Raw genomic sequence first — 22,599 nt, 5'->3', positions numbered from 1 at the left:
GGATTCAAATACCCTCAGATTTCCTTCCCTACTAGTGGAAAAGACAATAGCAAAAGACTGGGAAATTATCCATCTATCTCAGAAGGTCAGAAACTGAGAGACAGGGCAGAATGTACTGATGCAAGGGAAAAAAAACCAAGACTACAGTGTACAAGATAGAGAGAAGAAAGACCAAGAGCAACAGTAAAAGACTGCAGGGAAGCCTTTGAAATAATATTTCATGAGAGCCTGGGCTCTCTGTTAATATAAGGAAGCTGCTACAGAGGAGAGTCTTCAACCTTCACCAGTGATAAGCAAAGGATGTTCCACGGCACAGAACAAATGAAGCTAGGCACAGCATCCCATATGCTCTCTGCCTGCCTGCTTACAGCAACCAATGCCAAAAGGCTGCCAGATAAATCCGAGCAATCCCAGGGAGATGAGGAGTAAGATATTCTGTGTGAACCAGCAAACAGCTTTGGGCTGCAGCGCAGCCATGCCAGGCAAGGCTGTTACAATTCTGGAGGGATACTGCCACATACTGCCTATTTTAATCCATAAAAAGAGCGCTCAGCAGATGGCAAAAGCCTGGGGAACAGTTTTAACCCATACAAGCCTTCCTTGCCCCCCTCCGCCCTCTCCACAGTACCTGGCTTCAGTCACACTCGCGATGTCTGTTCCTAAAAAATGCGGCTTCGGCAGTGTGGTGACAAAGTGAAGGTTCAGAGGGTTAAAAATCCGCACGGTGCCATCAGCGCAGCCACAGAAGATGTAATCATGATTCACAGAGATGCAGTTTGCCACAGTAGTCTGTGGAGGACATAGCACACAAGGCTCATGAGCAATGCGCTCTCACTTCTAAGGTCACCAAACACACAATAGAATGAACAGCAAATTGACAGACAAAGGAACTATGGTTAGAGAAGTGAAATGAACTTGAACCCCCGGAGTAAGGAAAATCCTAAAAATCCACGTTTCTTTTCTGAAGAGCTTCCACTTCAGCCTTGTTCTGAACACTGCTTTTTATCCTCTGTGACATTCACCACTGCTGGCAGGCAAAGCAGCAACTCACCCTGTACTACTGCACCGATACATTACCTGTCCAAGAAGTCAAGAAAGAAAAATAAAATCATTCTCCCCCCTTCCAATGGGATCTGTACAAATGGCAGAAAATGGTAAAAATGGACCGTGGTGATAAGGGGATGAGCTCAATGCAAAATTGTTCGCCAACTTACTGTGAAGCTGTCTGTATTCTGAGCAAGAGTGAAAGGCAGAGTTTAGAGAAGAAAAAGGAAAGAAAAGAAGAGGCATTTCACTTCAGAGAAAATATGCAAAGATTTTGTCTTGGTTTTAATACACTGGATCCTTTTGAGGTGAACATCTTACAATCAACAAGAATGAAAATACACCCTCTAAAATTCTTAACTATGGGCTCACTGGTTTAGAATAGCCAAATCCACTACCTACTACCTAGAAAACCAAGAATTGAGATGCACAAGACAGGTTAGACACTGCAGAGAAAGCAGAAATTAGAATCCTACTAAGACTACTTCTTACACATGAAAACCCAGGAGGGACAACACAGGGGTTGCCAAAGCTACTCCAAGACATTGCTTTTCCAGAAGGCAGTAGCTGTAAGACAGACTTGATAATGAAAGACCCTTAATGATTAATAAAATCTCTTTGCCAAGAAGCAATGCCATTTTTGTCTGGCTTTCCAACCAGTGTAAGTCACAAAGTAGCAGAGGCTCAGTGACTTTTACTGCTAGTGGCCAGCTTGTGCTATCCGAGTGCTCTTACTGTCCCACTGATCCTGCTCTGCTTCAGCCAGCATGAATATTACACAACAGGCAAACGTAAAACTCACCCTCAGCTCCACCCATTTGTCTAACAGCCTTTTTTCATTGAATTCACACAGCAGGCCTGAAGATGTGATACAGAAAGTGCTGTCAGCTTTCTTGCCTCTTCCACATGCCACGTCTGCAAAGAAGTTGTTCCTCAGTTCTCCAAGCAATCCCGAGCGACCTAGTAAGGGGACTGTAGCATTGACCTATCAATAACAATATAGGTTGTTAGAAACAGTGAGGCACTCTAGAAAGACAGACCTGTTGTTTTTTTTTAAGAAACAAACAAAAAAAAAAGAACATCAAGCCTTAAGTACTGAAAGGCTTCAAAGAAAGAGAACTGCAAAAAGCCTACAAGGATATGCAGTGACATGCTTTACCTGCTGTGGACCCACTGGTTGCATGCTACGAGGATCACCAGTATTAACGATTCAGTGGGACACAACATGATTAAGGCCACCAAAAATGGGCTTCCAAACACATGACCCCAGAGACAGCATATCAACAACAGGAATAGCCGCCTTTTCATGATCAATCTGTAATTTATACCAAATGTCAACCGGTAGTCCAAGCATGAAAAAGGAATGTCTGTTCATGTGCACTCAGAAGAATGAGCATATATTGATTCCTGTTCCCTAGGTTAAACACTTTTGTTGACAGTTCACAAAATACATTCGCAAGATGCTCAGGACCAACATCAAACAGCCTTCCCTACTTCTGTGCTGCAAGGATATCAATAGCTGCAGCTCTTTGCTAGCCTTTTTTTCTCCTTTCATACATTTGACTATATAGAACAAGTGAAATGCTGTACAGCTCCAACAGCCGTAGCCCTACCTCAGCACAGGGTAAAACAAGCTGCCTTTGCAGCATGCATTTGCTACCAGTCTACAGAAAGATAAAAACATGATAGCCAGGGACGTGAAGCTGTTCTTGGAGGTCTTTTTCAACCTCTTCCATGATTCTATGATTCTAGCAAAATCAAAGAATTCCCAGTTACCACAGCTTACTGAGACAAAATCCACCCTGCCATAAGATGAAAGTACTTGTAAGCTTGGCCCTTAATGGCCTTTTTCTTACCTTGGAGGTCTTGCTGTCATCCAAGTACCAGAATTTGATGTGCCGATTTCCAGCAGTGACAAAGTAACTGCAGTCCTCTGAGAATGACACAGCTGTCACTTTACTTGAGACTTTGTTGGCTGCCACTACAATGTTTTTCTGGAAACACAATCATTTAGATAGCTTAACTTTTATATTTTTTTTGCTCATAAGCAAAGGAAACTTATTCCAATTACAGGTACATATTCACAACTGTAGCAGCACTATTCAACACTATTCACTTCTGAATACAACTTCCCCAGAGGAAGCTAAGAGCATTGATTTGGCAGATAGAACAATTTACATTTACATTCAATTCCCTCTTTCACATCGACTGAGACTGAGAACATACCAGCAGTCCTGCACTACTGCCAGCAGGAACTTGCTGTTTGAGTCTTGATATGCTAATTGCACAATCACAGGGAGCTCAGAGCAAATCCATTTCCCTGTATAAACAGGAAGACAGGCCATAAAACAGCACAAGGAGTTCTCCCAGCCTACAGGCAGTAATGTGGGCAAACCACTCAAGCTGGGAAACAGGTATTTTGTGTTAGGAAAACAGCACTTGTTTCTTCACAAATTCTCTCTTCTCCTTCAAGACAGGAAGCTTTATATGAAATAATCATGTCTGTACTGCAAAATACAAATCAAAACCTGCTGCACTTCTCTATGCACCTCAAAAAGTCAAAGAACTTGGGAAAGGGAGAACACAGTAGGAACAGACACTGTCTAAGTAGAAGAGTCAGATGACAGGAGTTCCTTGTCCCCAAAGACTACCCCTTCATTTATCTCCTCCTCACCTTTTCCCAATGATTAGAAGAGTGAATTAAAAAGTTTTCTCCTCTGTCTGTGGTGGGTTCTCAGTGCTGCAGCACACAGCTGACAAAAGTGTGCCATTTATGACTACTGCTTTTAGGAAGAGGTTGTTTTGTTTTTTATAATATAAGCAGCACACACAAACATTTTCTAAAGAAAAAGACACTATTTTTCTTTCCACAGATTGTTGCCCCAACATAATGGCAGACATTTGGCCTACAGCAGCTTTCACCCACCGTGCTTTCTCTAAGCTCCTGTTCCAAATCATCAACAAATGAATTAAAGTATTAAAAACCCCAAAACAGTGGAAAAAAATGAGCCAAGTCATCCACTGCACCAAGAACCACTGGCTGAAGAAAGTTTCTTTCCTGAATCTCATGAATTGTTTTTTTTAAACAAGCCTTTAAGAAAGCACAAGACTTTGTCAAGGCTTCAAAGTTCAGGCTCCTCTGACAGGACAGCAAGATGTCACACGTCTCCAAGTATAGAGAAAACTCCTTCAATGAAGTGATTTAGACCACCCCTAAGGGATTGGAGCTCTGTCATGTCCAAACTTGTCTGCATCTATGAATGTCAAAAAGATAATAATGATAAAATAGAGGCTGGAAGCAAGATGGAACTGTTACTGTCCTCTCCTTTTTATTTAACAACATTGTTGTCTACCCAACCTCCTGGAGAGCTTACCTTCCATGACCACACGTTGACTATCATGTCATGTTGGTACCCCACAGACACAATGTACTTGGAGCTGGGAGAGAATGCCACACAGGCCACCCCATACTTGTGCTCCTGGAGCTCAGCCACCTGGGTTCGTTCAGCCACATCCCACACCCGAACAGCTGGCATGTGCCCGCTCTGGAGGGGACAACAACAGAGAACAGTAAATGTAACTTCTGAGGTGGGTTCTGACAGGTTCAAGAACACATGTGGGGAGGGAGGCTTAGAAAAAGATGTCCATATGCTGGAATTGCAGGGGAGTGAGACGTGAGATTAGACTTGAGTTCCTTTAAGCCCATATTGAGACTGCCAACCAAATGAGAATACATTTGAACAGGTGTCTGAAGTGTCTTAGAAGTAAGGCTATGTCTCCTGCTTCAGTCTTTTTCTTACTCTCCTCAGAAAATGGACAAAGACTGTAACACTACTTTTCATGCACATCCCTGATGTCTGCAATGGGAATTCACAGCCAGTTTCTGAAGAGAATTACGTGACACTGCATCTCTGGACTCAGTGAACTGCCTAATGCAATGCGGACATCAGAGACCTCAAATCAGGTCATGCCACACAAAAACATGACGTGAATGTTCATATTAATTATCATACATCATTTCAGGAAGGCAAATGGGAGACTAACACTATCATTTCTGTCTCAAAGGTAACAAACACACATGAATGCAAGCTGGCAGAATGTACATTAGGTAGTGATAAAGACACTGAGGTAACAGACCCTCTGTGCTTTTCACACTTGTTCTCAAGAGAAAGAAAAACCCACAGACTTCAGAAATACCAATTCAGCAACTTCTTCCAGACAATTCAATTTTTTTCTTTATCTGTTATTAAACCAAAATAAAACAAGAAGCAGCAGATGAGCTGAAACATTGGCCAAGAATATGTTTGATGAGCAAACCCTACTACAGAACCTATTTGTTATTTCACATTGCAATCTGCCAAACCAGTAGCTTGCAAGATAATATTTCCATGGCAACGAGGCAAAATGGTACCTTTTCTGAACATGGCTAAGTCATCTGATTGTGTGGGAGAGGCAACTTTTATGACAAGAAAGAGAAATGAAAGCTTTAATAACTCTGAACTGTGAGTGTTTAATTGCCTTGTCCAAAAGCTTTGCCAAGTGACTGTGTGCAGCCTGGAGAAGTGCTATGGTTGGATTTTGCTGTATTTGTTACAGTTCTTTCTCCTGCAAGGCAGAGCTCGGGTCTCAAGGCAGCTGTCAAGATGTTACAGTGAGATAAATCAGTTGCTCTTCCAAGCAATTACTGCACTTAAACACATACATACATGTTTTTATATATATATATATATATATATATATACACACACACACACACACACATCTCAACATCTTAGAATATACTTAGAAACTTTAACAAATTGAATTCATATTCAATCACATAACAAACGCTCACCAAAAGCAAGCTCTGTATGCCTCCCATACACGAGGAATTTATGCCACCATGGGAAGAAAGTTAAAAATATATGAAATATAAAGTATTCAGAAGACATTTGATGCATATGGCAGGCCAAGGGCCTTCCTGAAAATCCAGTCATGCAGGAAGTTGAACTGTAACAAGGCAGTATTAACACAAGGCTGCTAAAAGCCAGTTTGACAAAGTGAACTCAGTAAGCATTTCCCTGTGGGACTGCCCATAGGACAAAGTAAGAAGAGACTGCTACACCAGCAGGGGACACTACTCCACCAAATAATAACTCAAATGGAGGCATGTGGGAGGATACCAAAAAGAGAAATGGTCTCACAACAGGGTGAGACATGTTTTGTAGCAAGGGGGGGGGATTTTTCCCTAGTAAAAGTGTCAAGCTGAATAGTTTATGTTGTCAGTAAGAAAAATATTCAATTCATTTTTCATTTCTTTTCCTACCACACATGAAAAAATAGAGTAGCAGAGGTACAAAAACAAGATTTTTATTTCCTTATGCATACAAAGAAGAAAATTTCATATAAATGTACAATACTGTTATATTTTTATCCTAAGACTTCAAGAGTATAAGGAGGCACCAAGAACATACTACAGTATAGAAGCTCTGATGGAAAATCTTGGGAGGGTGGGGGGGTGCTGGAGAGGTGTCAAGGCAGTCTCTGTCCTGAAACACTACAGGTTCCATCCTTGGCCCAGCTGTGGAGCCACCCAGTGACATGATAGCTGCTATTGCAATGAATGCTCTAGGGACCTCTGGAGTGCACAGCCACCTTCTTGACAGCTTGAACACAGAGCTGTGATATATTTCTCTCTGTAGCTGAGACTCAGGAGGGGACCTGTTTCACACATGCTTGCTCCCCATGCCTTAAAGAGGCACAGACTAGTGGTAAACCACCATTAATCTCAAAAAAGAGCAAACTGAGCCCAACCCTAAGAGAGACAGTCAACATGTCTGTAGATTTCTAACATCCAGCAGTTCCAAATTCATGACACACAGTCCATGTCTTGAGCTTCTAATGCACAACAGACATGCAGTGCAGTTATCCACATTCCCCCCTTTAGGCATGTTTGAAAAGAAGAAGCAATCGTCACCTCCAGTCAAACATACAGTGCCAAACCACAGGCACTCAGATCTTCTGTCACTATTCCAAAAGCTCCAGTCCATACGTACTTTTTACTTTTTGCACACCACAGTTCAGCTTATCCTTGTCCTAAACTCTGATATTAAGGGCCATCCAAGCACTTTTCACTGTGCTAGAGTATAGCTACACTGCGTGTGTCCTCTCACTTACTTTCAGTCTACCTTCAGCCCACACAAGCCACTGCAGAAGATGCATCCCCTAACCTAATGAAAAAAGCACACTAAAAACCTGCCAGCAAGACCATCCAGAGCTGCCCATAACCTGATCATTCCTTCAAGGGATGCAACGTTTTACCTTCAAGGGATAAGTTTCTCTGGGCAAAGGCTGTTATTCACTGGCTTGTTTTTTCTAACACTCTGCCACGCTTCAAAACGGGCTAGACAAGGTGTGCCTCTCTTCTCTCCCACTTACCTCTCCTGTAACCAAATATTTTCCATCTGGAGAGAAAGCGAGTGCTGTAATTGTTTTCCTAAAACAGAGAAAATGACACTGAGAAACATTTCCAACAAATGATTTCATTTCAATACATCATGACTGGGGAGTAGGCTGGGACAAACTGGAAAGAGGCTCAAATCACACGTACTAGCCTGACACAATAGTTCTGCTTTAACAGAAGTCTTAACACTTGCCCTGGGGATTCCCTGGTGCCCAAATCTCTAGCAGTATGCCTACAACACTGGACATGCTCCAAATGTTGGCTCACCCCCATACTCACACCTTTATTCCAGACACAGGACTGGTATGAGTCCTAACTCCCTTACTGAGGCCATAGTTTCACATGAAGAAAAAAAAAAAACATACAGATACCAAGGAGTTCTTGCAAGCCTAACAGTTCCTCATGGGGCCGCAAAATTTATGAGCTGTTGCCCCATCAATAACAGCACCCCACATGAGAAGGAGGTAGAGTTAAGCCAGCAGGCAGGCTCTCCCCAAGGCAACTCTCACGGAGGGGATTAGCTGGGAGCAATAGAAGTCCCTATACTTTACTCAAGCCATAAAAACCTTGAAATCTACCTCCCACAGAGAACCAAGTCATCTTGAAACTTTACTCACCTGGAACTGTTTAGAATATGGTGTTGCTTATTTTTTCTAGGGTTGAACAGCACAACAACACACCTAGACAGAAGAAACAGAAGAAAAAAAGTTTGCATATGTATATCTATGTAGAAGAACAAAGAGCTGTGCTTGCTGAGAGAGCAGCAGTGTACATAGCCTCAGAAAGATGGTCCATCCCCTCACTTTACAGGCTGAGCTTTGGCTACTCAGGAAATGCAAAAGGAGAATTGCAAATTTCTCTCATAAGGAGGCGTATGTGTGCTAGTATCATAAAAATTATCCTTCTTGCATCTGAAAGCCATAAGCCTCTGATTGCTCATGCTGGAAAGAAAGGTTAATGATGAGCCTATGTGATTGCTGTAAGAGATTAAGTCCCCTGCCGTAAAAACAACCGTCTGTACCAACTACCAAACCAGTATGCCTAGAGCAAAACAAAAATGTGATTTTCCAACAAGGATGAAGAAAATAGGTAATTTCTAGAAAATCTCAGCATTGAGGAGTTAAATTCTTGTACCTTGCCCATGCCACAGGACAGAAAGTTGTTGAGCACAGCATGAGAGGTGGCTGGCAGTTAAGAAATGAAAAACCACAGTGTCAAATTCTATTAACCCAAAAGACATATCTGAATAAACAATTTGCTTAGGAGCTGTATAGAAATCTCTCAGAAATACGAGCTGCAGAAGTAAGTAGCAAATTCTGCTAATCAATGTAATTGTCACCATCAGGAGCAAATCAGTCACAGACTGAGAGGGGAGTGACTGAGAAAAGGCCCCAGTTCCCCATGAATCTGTCCAGCAGACGTGGTGCTTCAACCTACCACAAGCAGCCTGCAACATTTCCAGGTCCTGCATCTTCTCCACTCCACATAAACACTGACAGTTTCAAAAATCCTCATATAACAGCATTTGTTTGGTAGAAGAGAGCAGTAGCCATTGGTTACATCAAATAATTAAAAAAAAAGCCAAACCTCCCCCCAAAAAAACCACCACCACCACGGTGGTGCACCAAGGGCCCTTCCTGCTTGCTCCTGAAAGCAGAGAAGGAAAGAAAAATTGGCCTCAGGCAGAACAACAATTGCTCTAATGACTTTGTGCCCTATCTCTCACTTCATCTCTAAAACAGAAATCGAGGGTTTTGTCTCTCACTGTTAACATACACTGCCAATGCTCAGACTCCTGGCTCCTCCTTCGCAGCCATGCTAGCAGAGCACTGCCGGATATCCAAGCTCCACCATCAGCAGCAGTCACTACCAGGGACTGCACTTACATACTATCACACTGGGTTTCACCCACGTGTGCCAGGCCACAAGCATCACTCACAGGAAAAATGCACAGGATAGACAAGTAGCACAGTTGGTCCAAAGTAGACAAGGAAGATGACAAAAGCACGGGAACAGTATCCCAATGTAGGCAGCAAACAAGCAGCACAGCTTGGCACCATGCTGTCCAGGACCCTGTCTGTGCTCCCAGCAGTACTTGGTGCTCACTGTGCTGTCAGCCCAGGTTTGGCAGGGTCTCACCTCTGCCATCTCTGCAGAGGCTTGCTTCTCCTTACCTAGGCCAGGCAGCTCCCCCTTTACATGGACTAGCAGGGCAACCTTCCAGAAGCAACGTACATTTTGAAATGGCAAAGAGAATAGGAAAGAGTACTGACACACCAAGGCTTTGAACTCAAAGTCCTTGGTGGAAGCAGTCATACTCCATTAACTTCAATAGTTCAAAGCAGACCCAGTCAGATGTTACCAAAGCTTTAACCTCCAAGTCAGCAGCCATTCACAAGAAATGTCCCAGATTGGACTGCTCTACACTTCCTCCCATCATTCTCTATTCATGCCCCATGCAGAAGGCCAAGGCAATAAAGGCATCAAGCTTTCTTGACAGTGAAGGCTAGCAGCCATAACTAGAAACATGATCTTGTGCAAGAATGTGGAAGAGGAAATAAGGAATCTGTTCAGACTGAGATTGATCCTTCCACACTTTTTATCCTGGGGAACCAATCTGGAATTTCAAGTCAAAGCTATGCTATTAATTTCTGAAGGATTACTGTAAAGAAGCAGGTGGTTTGTGATTCATTAACAAGCCCAGTGAGGTTAAGCCTTGTAAATCATGAGATATGGAATAGGAAGATAGCAGATGTGAATATCTGTCTAATCTCAAATCTCCAGCTAATCAGAAAAGCAAAGTAAAACTCCACTACGTGAAGTTTGATAGGTCTAATGGACTAAAATACTGTTGGATTATTGACAATGATGAATTTTACTAAAAATAAGCTTCAAAGAAAACATTAGAAAGAATAAAGGAAAGACTCAACATCCTGGAAAAGAATTTCCTATATATTCTGAAGAAGAAAGTGACTTCAGAGAACTGAAACCAGTCTAAAAACACAGGAAAAATGTGAAAAACAAACCATGGTCTTCAAATCAGGCAAGTAAACAAATGACTTCCTAGTATAGTGAGCCACTAAAGTCCAGCTCTTTACCATTAGTAACTTCCAGAACAGAGCCTCTGGCCTCTCACAGTTAAGAATTTTAGTTCAGCTGAGCTGCAGAGTTGGTAGACTCCCTGTGAGCCTGCCTTCCTTTCTTCTTCTTGGCTCCCAGTGATGTCCAGATCTCCAGTGGCAAGGTAAGGGCCACCCACCTCAACACCAAGGAGAACTGACAAATTACTACATGAGTCTCACAGGATAGAGTCCCACAGCAGCAGTCACAAACATGGATATTTTAACTCTGTCTTAAGAAACACCTATGCTCACTGAGTTGGACTCATAATGAATAAACTCTAGCAAGAGGAGGAAAAAAGAATTTTAGAAATAAGAGTATCTGTACTAGTCTGCAAGTATTGACTAACGCCACAAAAAGGTATCTTTAACCTACAGACTTACTGAAAAAAAGATTGCACATGCTTATCTTGAGCTGTAAACTAGACTTGCTAATCAGTTATGGACTCATATGCCAATTAAGTCATTTGGGTAGGCTAAAGTGGTCTTTTCAACTTGCTTTCTTGCATGAGCTGCTATCCAACAAAAACCACCCCACTGCTATGCTTTCCACCATCACCCTCCTGTCTGCCGCACACAAGAGCAATGAAGCTCCAGCTAACACTAGAGATACCTTATGTACCAGGATGGGAGGCCACAAGCCACAGATCTGACAGCAAGACACAAGTACTGTCTAGGGAGCAAGTACTGTCTAGGAGCACCTACCTTTGACAAATTGCCCCCTCCCAAAATGCCTGGCAAGGTGTGTAGTTGTCTCCACTCCAGAGAGCACATCGTCTCAAAGAGCAGATGTTAACCGCTTTCACCACTTTAACCTCTTGCAAGTGCTCAGGGCACCTCAGTGCCTGTTCACACACTTGGCAGTTCACAGCCCCAGAGTAGTTCCTCCACCTCACAATAGCTAAAAAGTCATTCTTCAGCAGAACCTGCAGCAGTTCCCAAACAATGGAGCTGACAGCTCATGAGTACTCTGGGTGTGCTTTGTTTCAGCAAAGTAACTTGGTGTAGTAAAATAAAAGGAATGAAGACAAGGAACAGTCAAGACCATTGAACCACCTATTCTACGCTTCCTCCAATTTCATTATGGCTGCCAAGCTCTCAGGAGACTCAAAGTACCTACTCCTTTCTATTCAGATCAGCTTTAATCTTAGTTAAAATAATAAAAACTACTACCATGGAAAATTAACTGCATACAAGAGCATACAGTCATCTATCCATCCTACCCCCCTCTTTCTGCAGTTTTATAAGACTTCATTCAGCATCTCAGAGACAAGAGAGGTGCAAAGGACACACTGCTCTTTTTGTTCCTAGCTTCCAACTGTGGATGCAGGCCGAGTAAAGTGCTCCAAACATTCACTTCCATAATGGTCATATCACCACTTCCCAAATAGAACCTGTCAAATTCAAGTTCAATGCATATTTGTCTGAAGAGAACTTTTTAAATGCTGGTGCCAACATGAAAACTGTCACCAGCTCTAAAAGCACTTGATCTGGGACCTAAACAAATACCCACCATGATGCACACTAGCTGTTCAAAGGTCAGTGCTGCTAGCAACCTTGTTCCAGCACGAACACCACTACCTTCTCTGCAGCTGCACACACTGATGACAACATCACCTTTTTATGCACTAGTACAGTCTGATTTCCAAGACATTTATAGAAGCTGTTCATTGCCGTATAGATTACTGTTGTACAAACCATCTATCCAGCCAGCTAAGATCAAGTGTCCTGCTTGTTTGTACACTGGCTCCTCAAGAGGCCGTTGACAATTGCATACATATTTAAAGGTTTATTCCTAGGTCTATGACGTCACTCACAACCTTCAAGTAACACCTTCCTGATGCAAGCAGCTTTTAAAGACAAATGGCTGTGAAATCTCTCCCAGGTCTCCTGTTCCTCGTGGAGCAAGCACTCAGCAATTACAAAGGCCAGAATTGGCTATCACAGATGCCATGGGTTTTTGCAGCATCAGGAAGGCCACTTGGATCAGCCAATAAAAAAGCAGGGAAAGGTTCCTGGCAGAGGTTTCTAAACCTTGAAAGCACAAACCCTATCTTACACATGCACAACCATGCACCACGTATGCAGATAAAAGCCTAGTGTTGCTTCAAAGGAGGAAAGGAGAAAGGAAATGTCTGAACAGTTCCCACTGGCTCCAGAGAAAAAATACATATATGTATTAAATGTATATATCTATATATATATATATATAAAAGAAGCAATTTCCATAAGCTAAATATAGAAGCAGCAATGAAGAGGAATTGGACGTCAGTATCACATTTACATGAAGTATATGACTCACTAAGCAGCAGTGGATCACTCCATGCCCTTTCCTCCTCATTTCCTCCCTCTTATTTCTGTCTCTCCTCCTCACAGTTCCACTCTTATTCTTCCCCAAATCCTAGTTTGCAAACATTTTAGTCTTTTCTCATTGTCCCCTTGTTTCCCTGCACATCCCACTAGTCACATCCTTCTTCAGCAAGCTAGTGTCAAAAACATCTCTGCAGAAGTGAGCTTTCTTCCTTCCTTTGTCTGTAGGACACCCACCTCTCCAAGAGGATCAGGAAAATCAGAAATATATGACAGAATGATAGTATTGTGATAGTGATATGATGGTATTCCTTTCCCAAGTTATTCATCAACCCACTGTTGCCATATCTTGCAGGACACAGAACTGGAGCTGGAGTTCAAGGGTCAAATCGTCTCTTCAAAAGTATGTAGCCTATGCTGTAAAGGGAATGCCGTGTGGAGGAAAAGCTCCATGAAGCTGACAAAACAAATTCTGGCCTTTCCCACAAGCAGCGTCTTTCCGCAATGCTGCAAGAATAAAAGAAAAGAGCAAACAATCCCATTCCTTCAAAATTGGTCCATTTCTCAATTTCTGGCTCAGCCTCTGTTCCCTTCCCTAAAGTTATTCAAATGAGACTGCAACAGCTTCCTACGCACAAAATGCATGAAAAAGAAAACAAGCATTGATAAGAACAAAATCTTTTTCTTTTTCTTCTTTTTTTTTTTAAAAAAAAAAAAAACATTGCACTGGTTGCCAAGGGAAGCTTGATCAGAGTGAAGCAGTATCTACAAAAGCTGGTGTTAATTTTCTATGTGGCAACTCTTTTCTGCCAAAAAGCTGCTTTAATTCACAGCCAGGACTGGGTACGGGTTAACAGTGATGAGAGAGGATGTGCACTTTGGCTATGTAACTGAATAGGTATTTTCATTCAGGTTATATTAATTAAATGTGTTCTGAGAAGAAAGGTGTATGTGTTGAAAGGTTAAGATCTGGGTATCGCTGCTTAAGAATAAAAGCCTTCAGAACTCTGCACCAAACCATAACCAAGAAGGCTGGAAGGGTGGGAATCAGATGCAGAGAAATTCATACTTCAGGAACAAACACACATTAATGGAAAGACAAACAAGAAATCCACTGTAAAAAAGAAAATGATCAATATATTTAAGTGTCTCTAGGCTAACAGAGTAGGAATTTCTGGTTGCCAACCAGGAACACAGATGTTCTGCTTAAAAGGCTGGGTGATACCCCAAATCTGCAGGATTGGGAGCAAAAATACAGGGCAAAACAGGCTCTGCTCCAAAAAACACACAAATGGCAGCACCAGATCAAACTTAAGTCCAGTATCTTGCCTCTAATAGTAGAGGAATGCACAGGCCTGGGGAAGAAAATAGCAGATTGTAAAGACACCTTCTAGACTCTTTCAGCCTCCAGAAACTTAACTTTCAGAGTTACCTTAAGGCAGTGGGAGAAAGATTTCTGTTTTTAAGCTCTTGCCAACCAGCACCAGAGCTTCATTCAAACCGAGCTTTAGCCAGCTACCTGCATAGTAGTTTCTTACGCATTTAGACCAATCTGTAAAAATTTAAGAGTTTCACAACTTTAGACTTCTCCTTTTCAGAATCCCCGAGAGAAACTAGAAGTTACTGGGGGGGCTTCAACACAGTAATGGATCCAAAAAAGCAATGGGCTCACCATGTCTTTCCCTGCCACAGAGTCACCACAGGGCATTTCCCTCCAGTTTTTCCATGCCTAAAAGCAGCAGGAAATCTTAGGGAAACCTGGTTGCACCAACCCACATGAAGAGGAAAAACCACACAGTAAATTTGGTCTGCAAGGCAAAGCAGGATTGTCAAGAAGGATTTGTAAGGATAACCCTCAAAGCAACAAGGGCAGCCTCTGCTTCTCCACCACTCAGCCTGTGCTGAACTCACACTGTTCATTTCTGATAGGCCAGACAAGCCTGGTATGAGGGAACACAATATGAAGGAGCCTAATAGCCTCTCTTTGTCCAGCATCATTTGCTTTGCATAACCACAGGATAGCGCTCTGATTACTGTCCTCAGCTGAGGCAGGGTAATGCTAGAGACAGCTCACTTCCCAGTCATCCTTCAGTGCACCAAGATAAAAGAACAAAGAATGCAAGAGAACAACTTCTGCAACATCAAATACTGCAGCCTCAAAATGCTCATGCACAAAAATCAGGGCCTGTATGATCTGATGGCCTGCGCAGAAATAGGCAACGACTTCGTTCACCACCTGGCAAAGATGCTGTCACCTCACCTCAACAGGGGCTTGGTCAGCCTACATGCACAGGCTGTGCTGCAGGGAAGGAGACAGAGCTTAGTGCTTCTCACAGTGCCAGTGCTAATTCGTGCTGTACTTGGCTAGCAGCTTAGGTTATCCCAAGGTTTGTTTTTAAAATACAGAGCAGAAGGAAGAAGAGTTTTAAGACTGGCACCCTTTAATTGTTCAAGCTTAAGTGCAGGATGATAGTTCAGGAAAACAAAGTCGTATTTGTCATCCCACAAGATGGGTGCAGAACAAGAAACATTCCAGACCTGCCACTGAGCAACATACACCAGCAGCTGTGCTGGGGACAGAGAGGATGTCCACAGAGCAGGAGGCAGCCTCCATGGGGGGCAGAGCTGGGGCAGGTCACTGTTGTGAAAGATTTGGACAAGAAATGCATATGTAGAAAACAGGAGAAACAGGCTCAAAAGGAAAACCACGAAGTATAAAGCAGCTTACCAACTAGGAATCATTGCAGCTGCAAGAAAGTTGAAAATGACTCCAATTGTTATGGCTCATGGCTGCCTAGTCACCAGTGATTCAACAGGAACTTACCTTCAGAACATCCCAATTCCATTCAATGTTCCACAAACAGGAAAGGAAGAAAAATCTCATAAATGAGATCCATGCTGCTTAGGAAACTGGATAAAACCCTCTCCCGAGCGACTGAGGAGAGGCCATCTCCTCTGCCTTGTGCAACAGACTCTCTCTGGTCTGTGGCAAAGAACAACGCAGCCAGGCATACCAGCAGCTACACATACATGTGAATTGTACACCAGTCTACGTGTCTGACAGGCCTTCACAGGACATAACACACAGATGACAAATGCACACACACCAATACACATACACACACACACACACACACACACAAGGCCCATGACTAATACACACAGAATCTCCATTGCTCTCTCCAGACCACTCACTTCCCTTCAGGCAGGCAAGCAAGCAATGCCAGCAATACACCTACATTAAGTTTTAAATCAACTGGGCTAGGCGTAGGAGTTGCAGAACTGTTTTTGATTTCAGCACTCTTGACAAACACCCACTGAACACCACAAATCAGCAGCAGCCCTGAGGGCTGGAGCAATGAGCAGCTGACGACAGAAAGGCTGGGGAATAAAAAGGCTCACTGAGACAGTTCATGACACATAACCATGCTGATCATCAGTTAGACAGGAGAGACTGAGAAGCAGTAGAAAATGGAGCCTTGAGCAGAACCTGACTGGTGCTACTAAGATGACTAAAATAAAGAACAGAATGTGGCTGCATAGCTGAAGAGCTCTGTGACAAGGCAGGGAATGCAACTTTTTCCAGGATGGATGCTACAGAATCACAGCACATTGCATTTTTACTTCTTGAGAAAAGGCTCATCTCCATACACTGAGTTCTTCACCCAAAATTACAGCTGCCACAGGCATCAACAAGCAGAAGAGAGCAACTCTCAGTCCTTACAGAACAGCCAAAGCACCTGCCTCAGGGATCTCCTGCTCCCCAGTCGTGCTCCACCCTGCTGCTTGCTTGCAAGAGCCAGTCCCTCTTCCATCAGCATCTGGCTGACAGATTTGTCCTCCACAACACAAGTGAAAAATCAGAGGTGCCAAAACCCGTATGTTTTGGGGAGGAGGATGAAGAGCAAGAAGTTGCTAATGATGTAGGCTCTGTAATACAATAAGTATTGCCTCAACAGCACAGCCTCAGCATCAGTATCAGACTGTGAGCTATACACAGAGTCTAAAAGGCCTCAGCTTGTCAGGTCTGCTCTGTCCGAACTCTTCTTGACCTGCCCATAGTTTTGTTTTACTTGGTTTAGCTGTGACAAGGATTTCTCTAACTGGCCAGGTGTCTGTGGCTAATTTGTTCTACCTCTGTTTTTGGGGTTGTTGTGTTTTGTTTTTTTTCTCCATGACATATCCACAATTTATATAAATAACAGTAAGAAGCAGTTGCTTTACGTAGAATAAAATATTTCCAACCAATACAGCGATGTAGTAGAGAGAAATGCAGGTGCATCACGATAGCAGAGGCCTTGATAAGTGGACAGATAAGGCACTGCAAAGAGGAGCAGAGGCACAGACTGATAAGAGGTGAGGCACATGCTTGGCAGCAGGACCCCCCCAGCTGTGACCAAATCACAGACAGTTAAAGAAATAGTGACATGGGAGCTGCACAAAACTGGAATAACAAAGAAATCAAGGAAGTAACATCTAACATGCATAAAAGACACCATAAAAAATGAATTCAGAAGTAACATGGAGCTGCAGACAAACTAAGGGTGAGAAAAGTGTAAAAGCGTGTTAACAAATACATCAAAAAAAACACCCCAAGTGAACACTGGAGTGAGGAAGAAGCCATTAGCAACATCCACATCAAAATCCTTTCAGTGAAGAGCTACAAAGGCTGGAGATTTACGGTCTTACCCTCTAGCTACTGACTTTGAAGATCCAGAGAAGCCACACAAGGGTGAGCATAACACCATGAAAGAAGGACAGAAATGAAGAAATGCATTACACTTTTAGCTGTTATCACCATTACTGACACTTTCTATATGGAAGTATTCTAATGCACTATTATTTTTTTTTTCCTCTATAATAATCTATAACAATAAGTAGTTGACAAATAATTCTTGAATTAGTGTTAAGATTTCAAATACATTAACAATACATTCCTGTTTTATTTGCACACACTTCTTATATATATAAGGGGTCCAACTTCTTTGCTCATAAACATTTAAAGCATAATTAAGTCCAAGGGGAGTGTCTAGGAGAAGAAATTCCCAATCTAGGGGAAAAGGAAACAATGAAAGACAAGTTATTTAAAAACAAAAACCAAAAAAAGAAACCAACACAAGAAAAGGTGGAGTTTTTTTTCGCTTGTTTAAAAAAAGAAAAAAAAAAAAACCACTCAGAGGAAAAGGCAAGAATGATACAAGTAAGGAAACTCAATATTTACAAGAAAATTACTGCAGAATCATCAAATTTGCCATCAGGCTCTGAGCAAATTCAGCTCTGCAGACCAACTGTATGTCAAGGAAGGATGGAAGCTCTCTTTGAAGGCATCCTCCGTCCTGGGAGGGAGCAGCTCCTGCACAGCCCCAGCTAGGCTGAAACGGGAACCTCTGGCTCCACACGTCAGGTTTGTGCTGACCTATCAGCAAGAGTAGCTCCTGCCACACCACAAAGCCTTGAAAGCTGAAGAAGTTTCTTCCTTTGAACTCAAGCCCCAGAGGAAAGCCATATCCCACATGTAAGCAATAGGCCAACATCTGTTTCCAGCAGCAAATGCAGCCAGAAGATTCCATCATGCCAGAGCAGCTCCCAAGCACCAGGGAGAAGGTTCTATGCATCAAACTCATTATCTGGGGCTTTAGGGCTTCAATTCTCTTACCACTAACAATCAGCGTAACCAGTATCAGTGGCTTCAATCACAAGAGCAAACAAGCAATAATACAATTTAGTTATGTCCTGTTTCCATCTGATTTACCTCAGGAGGAAAAGCCAGCAGCAGCGGTGCCCTGCAGACCCTCCTGGCAAGGATGTTGGGTGGGCCAGGGGTGCCCCACTGCTCTGTGCAGCCTGCCCACCTTCCTGATCAGGCAGCAGGAACTCCAATGCAGCAGGGAAACTGGAGCAGCTTTTCCTCCTGAATGCTTCAGTGAGCACAATTCCTGCAGTATCTACATAGAAGCACCAGAGACAAAGAGCATTCCTGCTGATTCAAAAGCGTGGCGTTAAGGAATTGCCCACTTCCAGGGGCCTGTTGGTTTCATCTCATCTTAGCACTGGCTGAGCTCAGGGCTGCCTCAGTCTTCAGCCTGCCAGGAACTGCAAAATGGCACCAAAGCCTCCTGCCAGCCCAGCTTGCCCCACAGCTCAGCAACATAGCCAGCTCTACCCAGCACGGCTGCTAAGCACGAACAGTTCTGATACACTTTGCTTGGCAACATTCAGTTCTACCCACACTGCCTTTTTGGGAGTCTTTAGGCAGCTGTAGCTTTAATGGAAGATGAACACTTAACCTCTGCATTGTCTACAATGAGATAAGGCAGAGCACTTTACCTGCACTCTTTTTTTTTTTTCCCTACAGAATAGCTAACAAGCATCAGATGACATGAGACCTGAAAGGACAGCTTTCCTGGAAGGAGAAGCAGCCACAATAACTGGTCTACTCTCTCATCCCACTCTCACACAGAAATGCGGTGAGGTTGGAATCCAAGAAGCACTGGGTCAACCCTGTCAGTGCACAACACGTGACGCTGAGGACAGGCAGAGGCTGATGCCAGTGTCTGGCTGCCAGCTGGAGGCACTAGATATGTACCCAGAGCAGGATGGCAGGATGGTGCCCACAGGCAAAGCTGCCAGTACTGGCATGTCAAGTCCTATGTCCAAGCTTCAGGAACACTCACTGCACACTTGGGCATGCTTACAACAAACAGAATGCACTGCTTCTTGGCTCTTCTTAGCCTAACAGAATGCTGCCTCACCTTTAGCTTGCTGCCTCGCTGATACTGAGGGAAACCTGAGACCATCCCCAAGTGCCAGGTCTTCCAGGAAGAAGAAATCCAGCCTCTCCCCTCATTCACACCTGGCACTGTTCGTGCTCCTTTCAAGATAAACTCTGGGGATTTGTGCAAAGGTTGCCAGGAGACACAGTGCTTGTTTTGAGATTCTTACAGAGGGTGGAGCCCAGCTGAGGCAGTTGGTATCTCATTTTCATCCCAAACTTTGCTTTCAGTCCCCACTTCTTCCCCCACCCCACTCTTATGCAAGCTCAGGACGTGGATCCTGAGCAAGTCCCACTGCAGCACCAAGGAGCGGGCTGCTGGAGGCACAGCTGCTGCAGGGCCATGGCAGGACAGGAAGGAGGCAGGCTGCAACCTGCAGGCTCCCGCTCTCTGCCAGCCCCCTCCTTTCTCAGGCGATGGGCAAACTCCACGGGGCTGCAAGGCATCAGGATGAGGAAGGCCTCATACTCCACAGCAACCAAGGCTTTGCAGCCATTCCTCCTCCCTGTTCCATAGGCATGCAACATTTCCAAACCTGTCAAAGCTCCCCACTTGCAGAGCTCTACTAGAGCGTTCAGCACTGTTATTAAATAAAACAGATGCTTGTTGTCTCACTTCAATTTCTTTGTGCATAAACTGTGAACGACCCTCCCCATAGGAGGTATTCTTCTTTTTCCCTTTTTTTTTTTTTTTTTTTTTAATATAGTGACTTCCCTTTAGTTCATGTACAGGTTAACGAGGTCAGAGTAACAAACCAGCCATCTAATCAGGATTACTTCCCAGCTTTCTTCGCAGTTTAAAAATCAAATGTCAGGTAGACAGTGTTAGAGCGAGGACAATGAATACTTCTATCAATAAGGCAGGCTGAAGTCAGGTATAACCAATATAGTCCTTTCAACAGTCTCTGGTTGTAGCTACTCTAACAGGCACGATAATGCTCTTGTTTTGAGGGAAATGGAATATTTACTCTGGACCTAAGATGGATGCAGAAACAAGTGCATATTACACAGGTTTTCCTTAACATGGTATGTCAGGCAACCCAAACAGCAGCAAACTCACAGGACCTCTCCAAGCCTCCCTACTTAGCACCTGCTTGCAGCCTCTGGAATCCAGCACAGGAAAGCTTCAAGGGCAATTAAGTGTTTTTCTTTGTCAGAAGAGTTTTCATTGCAATCTTGCACAGATAAAAGTGTTCCCATTTCCTTCCTCTCGCTTTCTTCATCACTAACATTTTTGGTAGCAATAGGAATCCACATTCTAACACAAATTTTCTCCAGGGCTCAGCTAACAGTTATGGTCCCCCTGATACGCACTGTGCAGGTAGTGCCTGGACCTGCCCCATCACACCCCTAATTTTGTTTTCAGTTAAACTGTGTAACTGACACAGCTTTGGTACTGACTGGTGAAAGGTACCTCCTTCTGCAAAACTGCTCTGTGAACATTTCTTCCACTACAACCCCACTGTGCTCTTCCCAAGAACCAGGGTTATGTAGCTCTGGGAACAGAGTGAACACAAAGGGGAGCATCACCTGCTAACAGCATGCTTGCTACCACTGAAGGTGTTAGAAGAGGAAGCACAGATTACTGCTCCACATATAGGGGGTTCTAACACCACACTGGGATGTAAGCAGCATGGACATACGCTACGCTGAGCATACAGCCACATGCTGCAACGCCAAGCTGGCACCTAGCAGAAAGGAGGAAGCAGGCAAACACAGATGAACACAGACTCACCCAGACAGAATGGGAGCAGAGCTGACATGTAAAGGAAACATTCTGGGAGAAAAGTCACTCATACTGCGTGACTGCCACATGGCTGTGGAAAGACATAGGATAAGCAGGCACTTTGGTACCTGGCGGCTGAAGGGAGGATGCCACCAGAACTACTGCTGCTGCCAAAACCCTGAGTAGTAACTATGGGACAGTGTCACATTTCACCTCTGTCTGTCCTGGGGCTGTAACAGCTAGCATTCTGATGCACAGGACACAATAATGATCCACCACCTGGTGGTGGATTCCCATTCCCATCCCAACTTGAAGGCTGGATTAGCATATGGCACTCTGGAGAGCTACCCTTTCCCCGCAGTGGATAATTACAATTGAGAACCTGTATTCATGTTTCATCATTCTGAGGGATCTGCTGTTAATGGAGGAGAGGGAAGGAAGGGGTTGGCTTCTTTTCGGACACTTTCAGAACACTGAAATCTTGCGTGAGGTTGTTCACTTTTGGCACAGAAAACGAAACATTCCACTGGGCTGTAATGGCCCAACTCAAACCCAACTGCAGTCACAGCTCTTCAACTGAAATTGTTTTTAACAATCTAAATGGAGGGGATTTTCTTATCTTTCCCTCTGATTCCACAAGCACAACTGTGCAAACTGGAAAATCTCCCCAGCTGGCACGTACAAGCACAGCATCCTCACAGAACAAAAAAATATATTAAAAAAAAAAGCACTAACAACAGTACAGATTCCTGAGAGGCAGGGAGAGGAAAGCATCATAGCCCTTACAAGATGACTGTACCATTCTGAAAAGGACTAAAACTGCCTCTGGAATGGCTAAAGAAGCTGAAATATGCTTGAAATCACAAATGCTCATTTTAGAATAGGCTTTTATAATCTTAACAATATTGAAGATTCTCCTTTAGAAATAAACAGAAGGCTTGAATTCTTCAAAAGTCTGGATAGAATAAAATTGAAGGAGCCAACACCAGCAGAAATGCATTTATATACTTGTTATCCAGCAGTTCAAATACTGTAGTGTCCTTCTACCTATTCAAGCTGCATATGGGACAGGGTCCAACAGTATTATCATTTACTGCTAACAAAAATGAGTGAAGAATTGTACCTGCACAGAGCTGCAGAACTTCACACAGACCGCACCTGTACGAAGAGGTAACTAATGATCTAT

At 43.5% G+C, this 22,599-nt stretch overlaps 1 protein-coding gene across 3 annotated transcripts in view; it reads right to left on the bottom strand.

Moving 5' to 3' along the window:
* MAPKBP1 (mitogen-activated protein kinase binding protein 1) overlaps nucleotides 1–22,599 on the bottom strand; it is an 89,291-nt gene that overhangs the window by 32,085 nt on the left and 34,607 nt on the right. For all 3 annotated transcript variants that reach the window (XM_042883545.1, XM_042883626.1, XM_042883706.1), the window contains exons 4-9: nucleotides 8,104–8,166; nucleotides 7,462–7,519; nucleotides 4,419–4,589; nucleotides 2,901–3,038; nucleotides 1,847–2,029; nucleotides 629–789 (exon numbers count right to left, since the gene is read on the bottom strand). In XM_042883545.1, the coding sequence (XP_042739479.1) occupies nucleotides 629–789; nucleotides 1,847–2,029; nucleotides 2,901–3,038; nucleotides 4,419–4,589; nucleotides 7,462–7,519; nucleotides 8,104–8,166 (774 nt within the window). The remainder of the gene's footprint in view (nucleotides 1–628; nucleotides 790–1,846; nucleotides 2,030–2,900; nucleotides 3,039–4,418; nucleotides 4,590–7,461; nucleotides 7,520–8,103; nucleotides 8,167–22,599) is intronic.

Source organism: Lagopus leucura, unplaced genomic scaffold (genome assembly GCF_019238085.1).
Source record: "Lagopus leucura isolate 7727_CA_CO unplaced genomic scaffold, USGS_WTPT01 Super-Scaffold_1, whole genome shotgun sequence".
Lineage (NCBI taxonomy): Eukaryota > Metazoa > Chordata > Aves > Galliformes > Phasianidae > Lagopus > Lagopus leucura.
The sequence above is the reverse complement of the archived record's forward strand: the minus strand, read 5'-3'. Positions and strand labels throughout refer to the sequence as shown.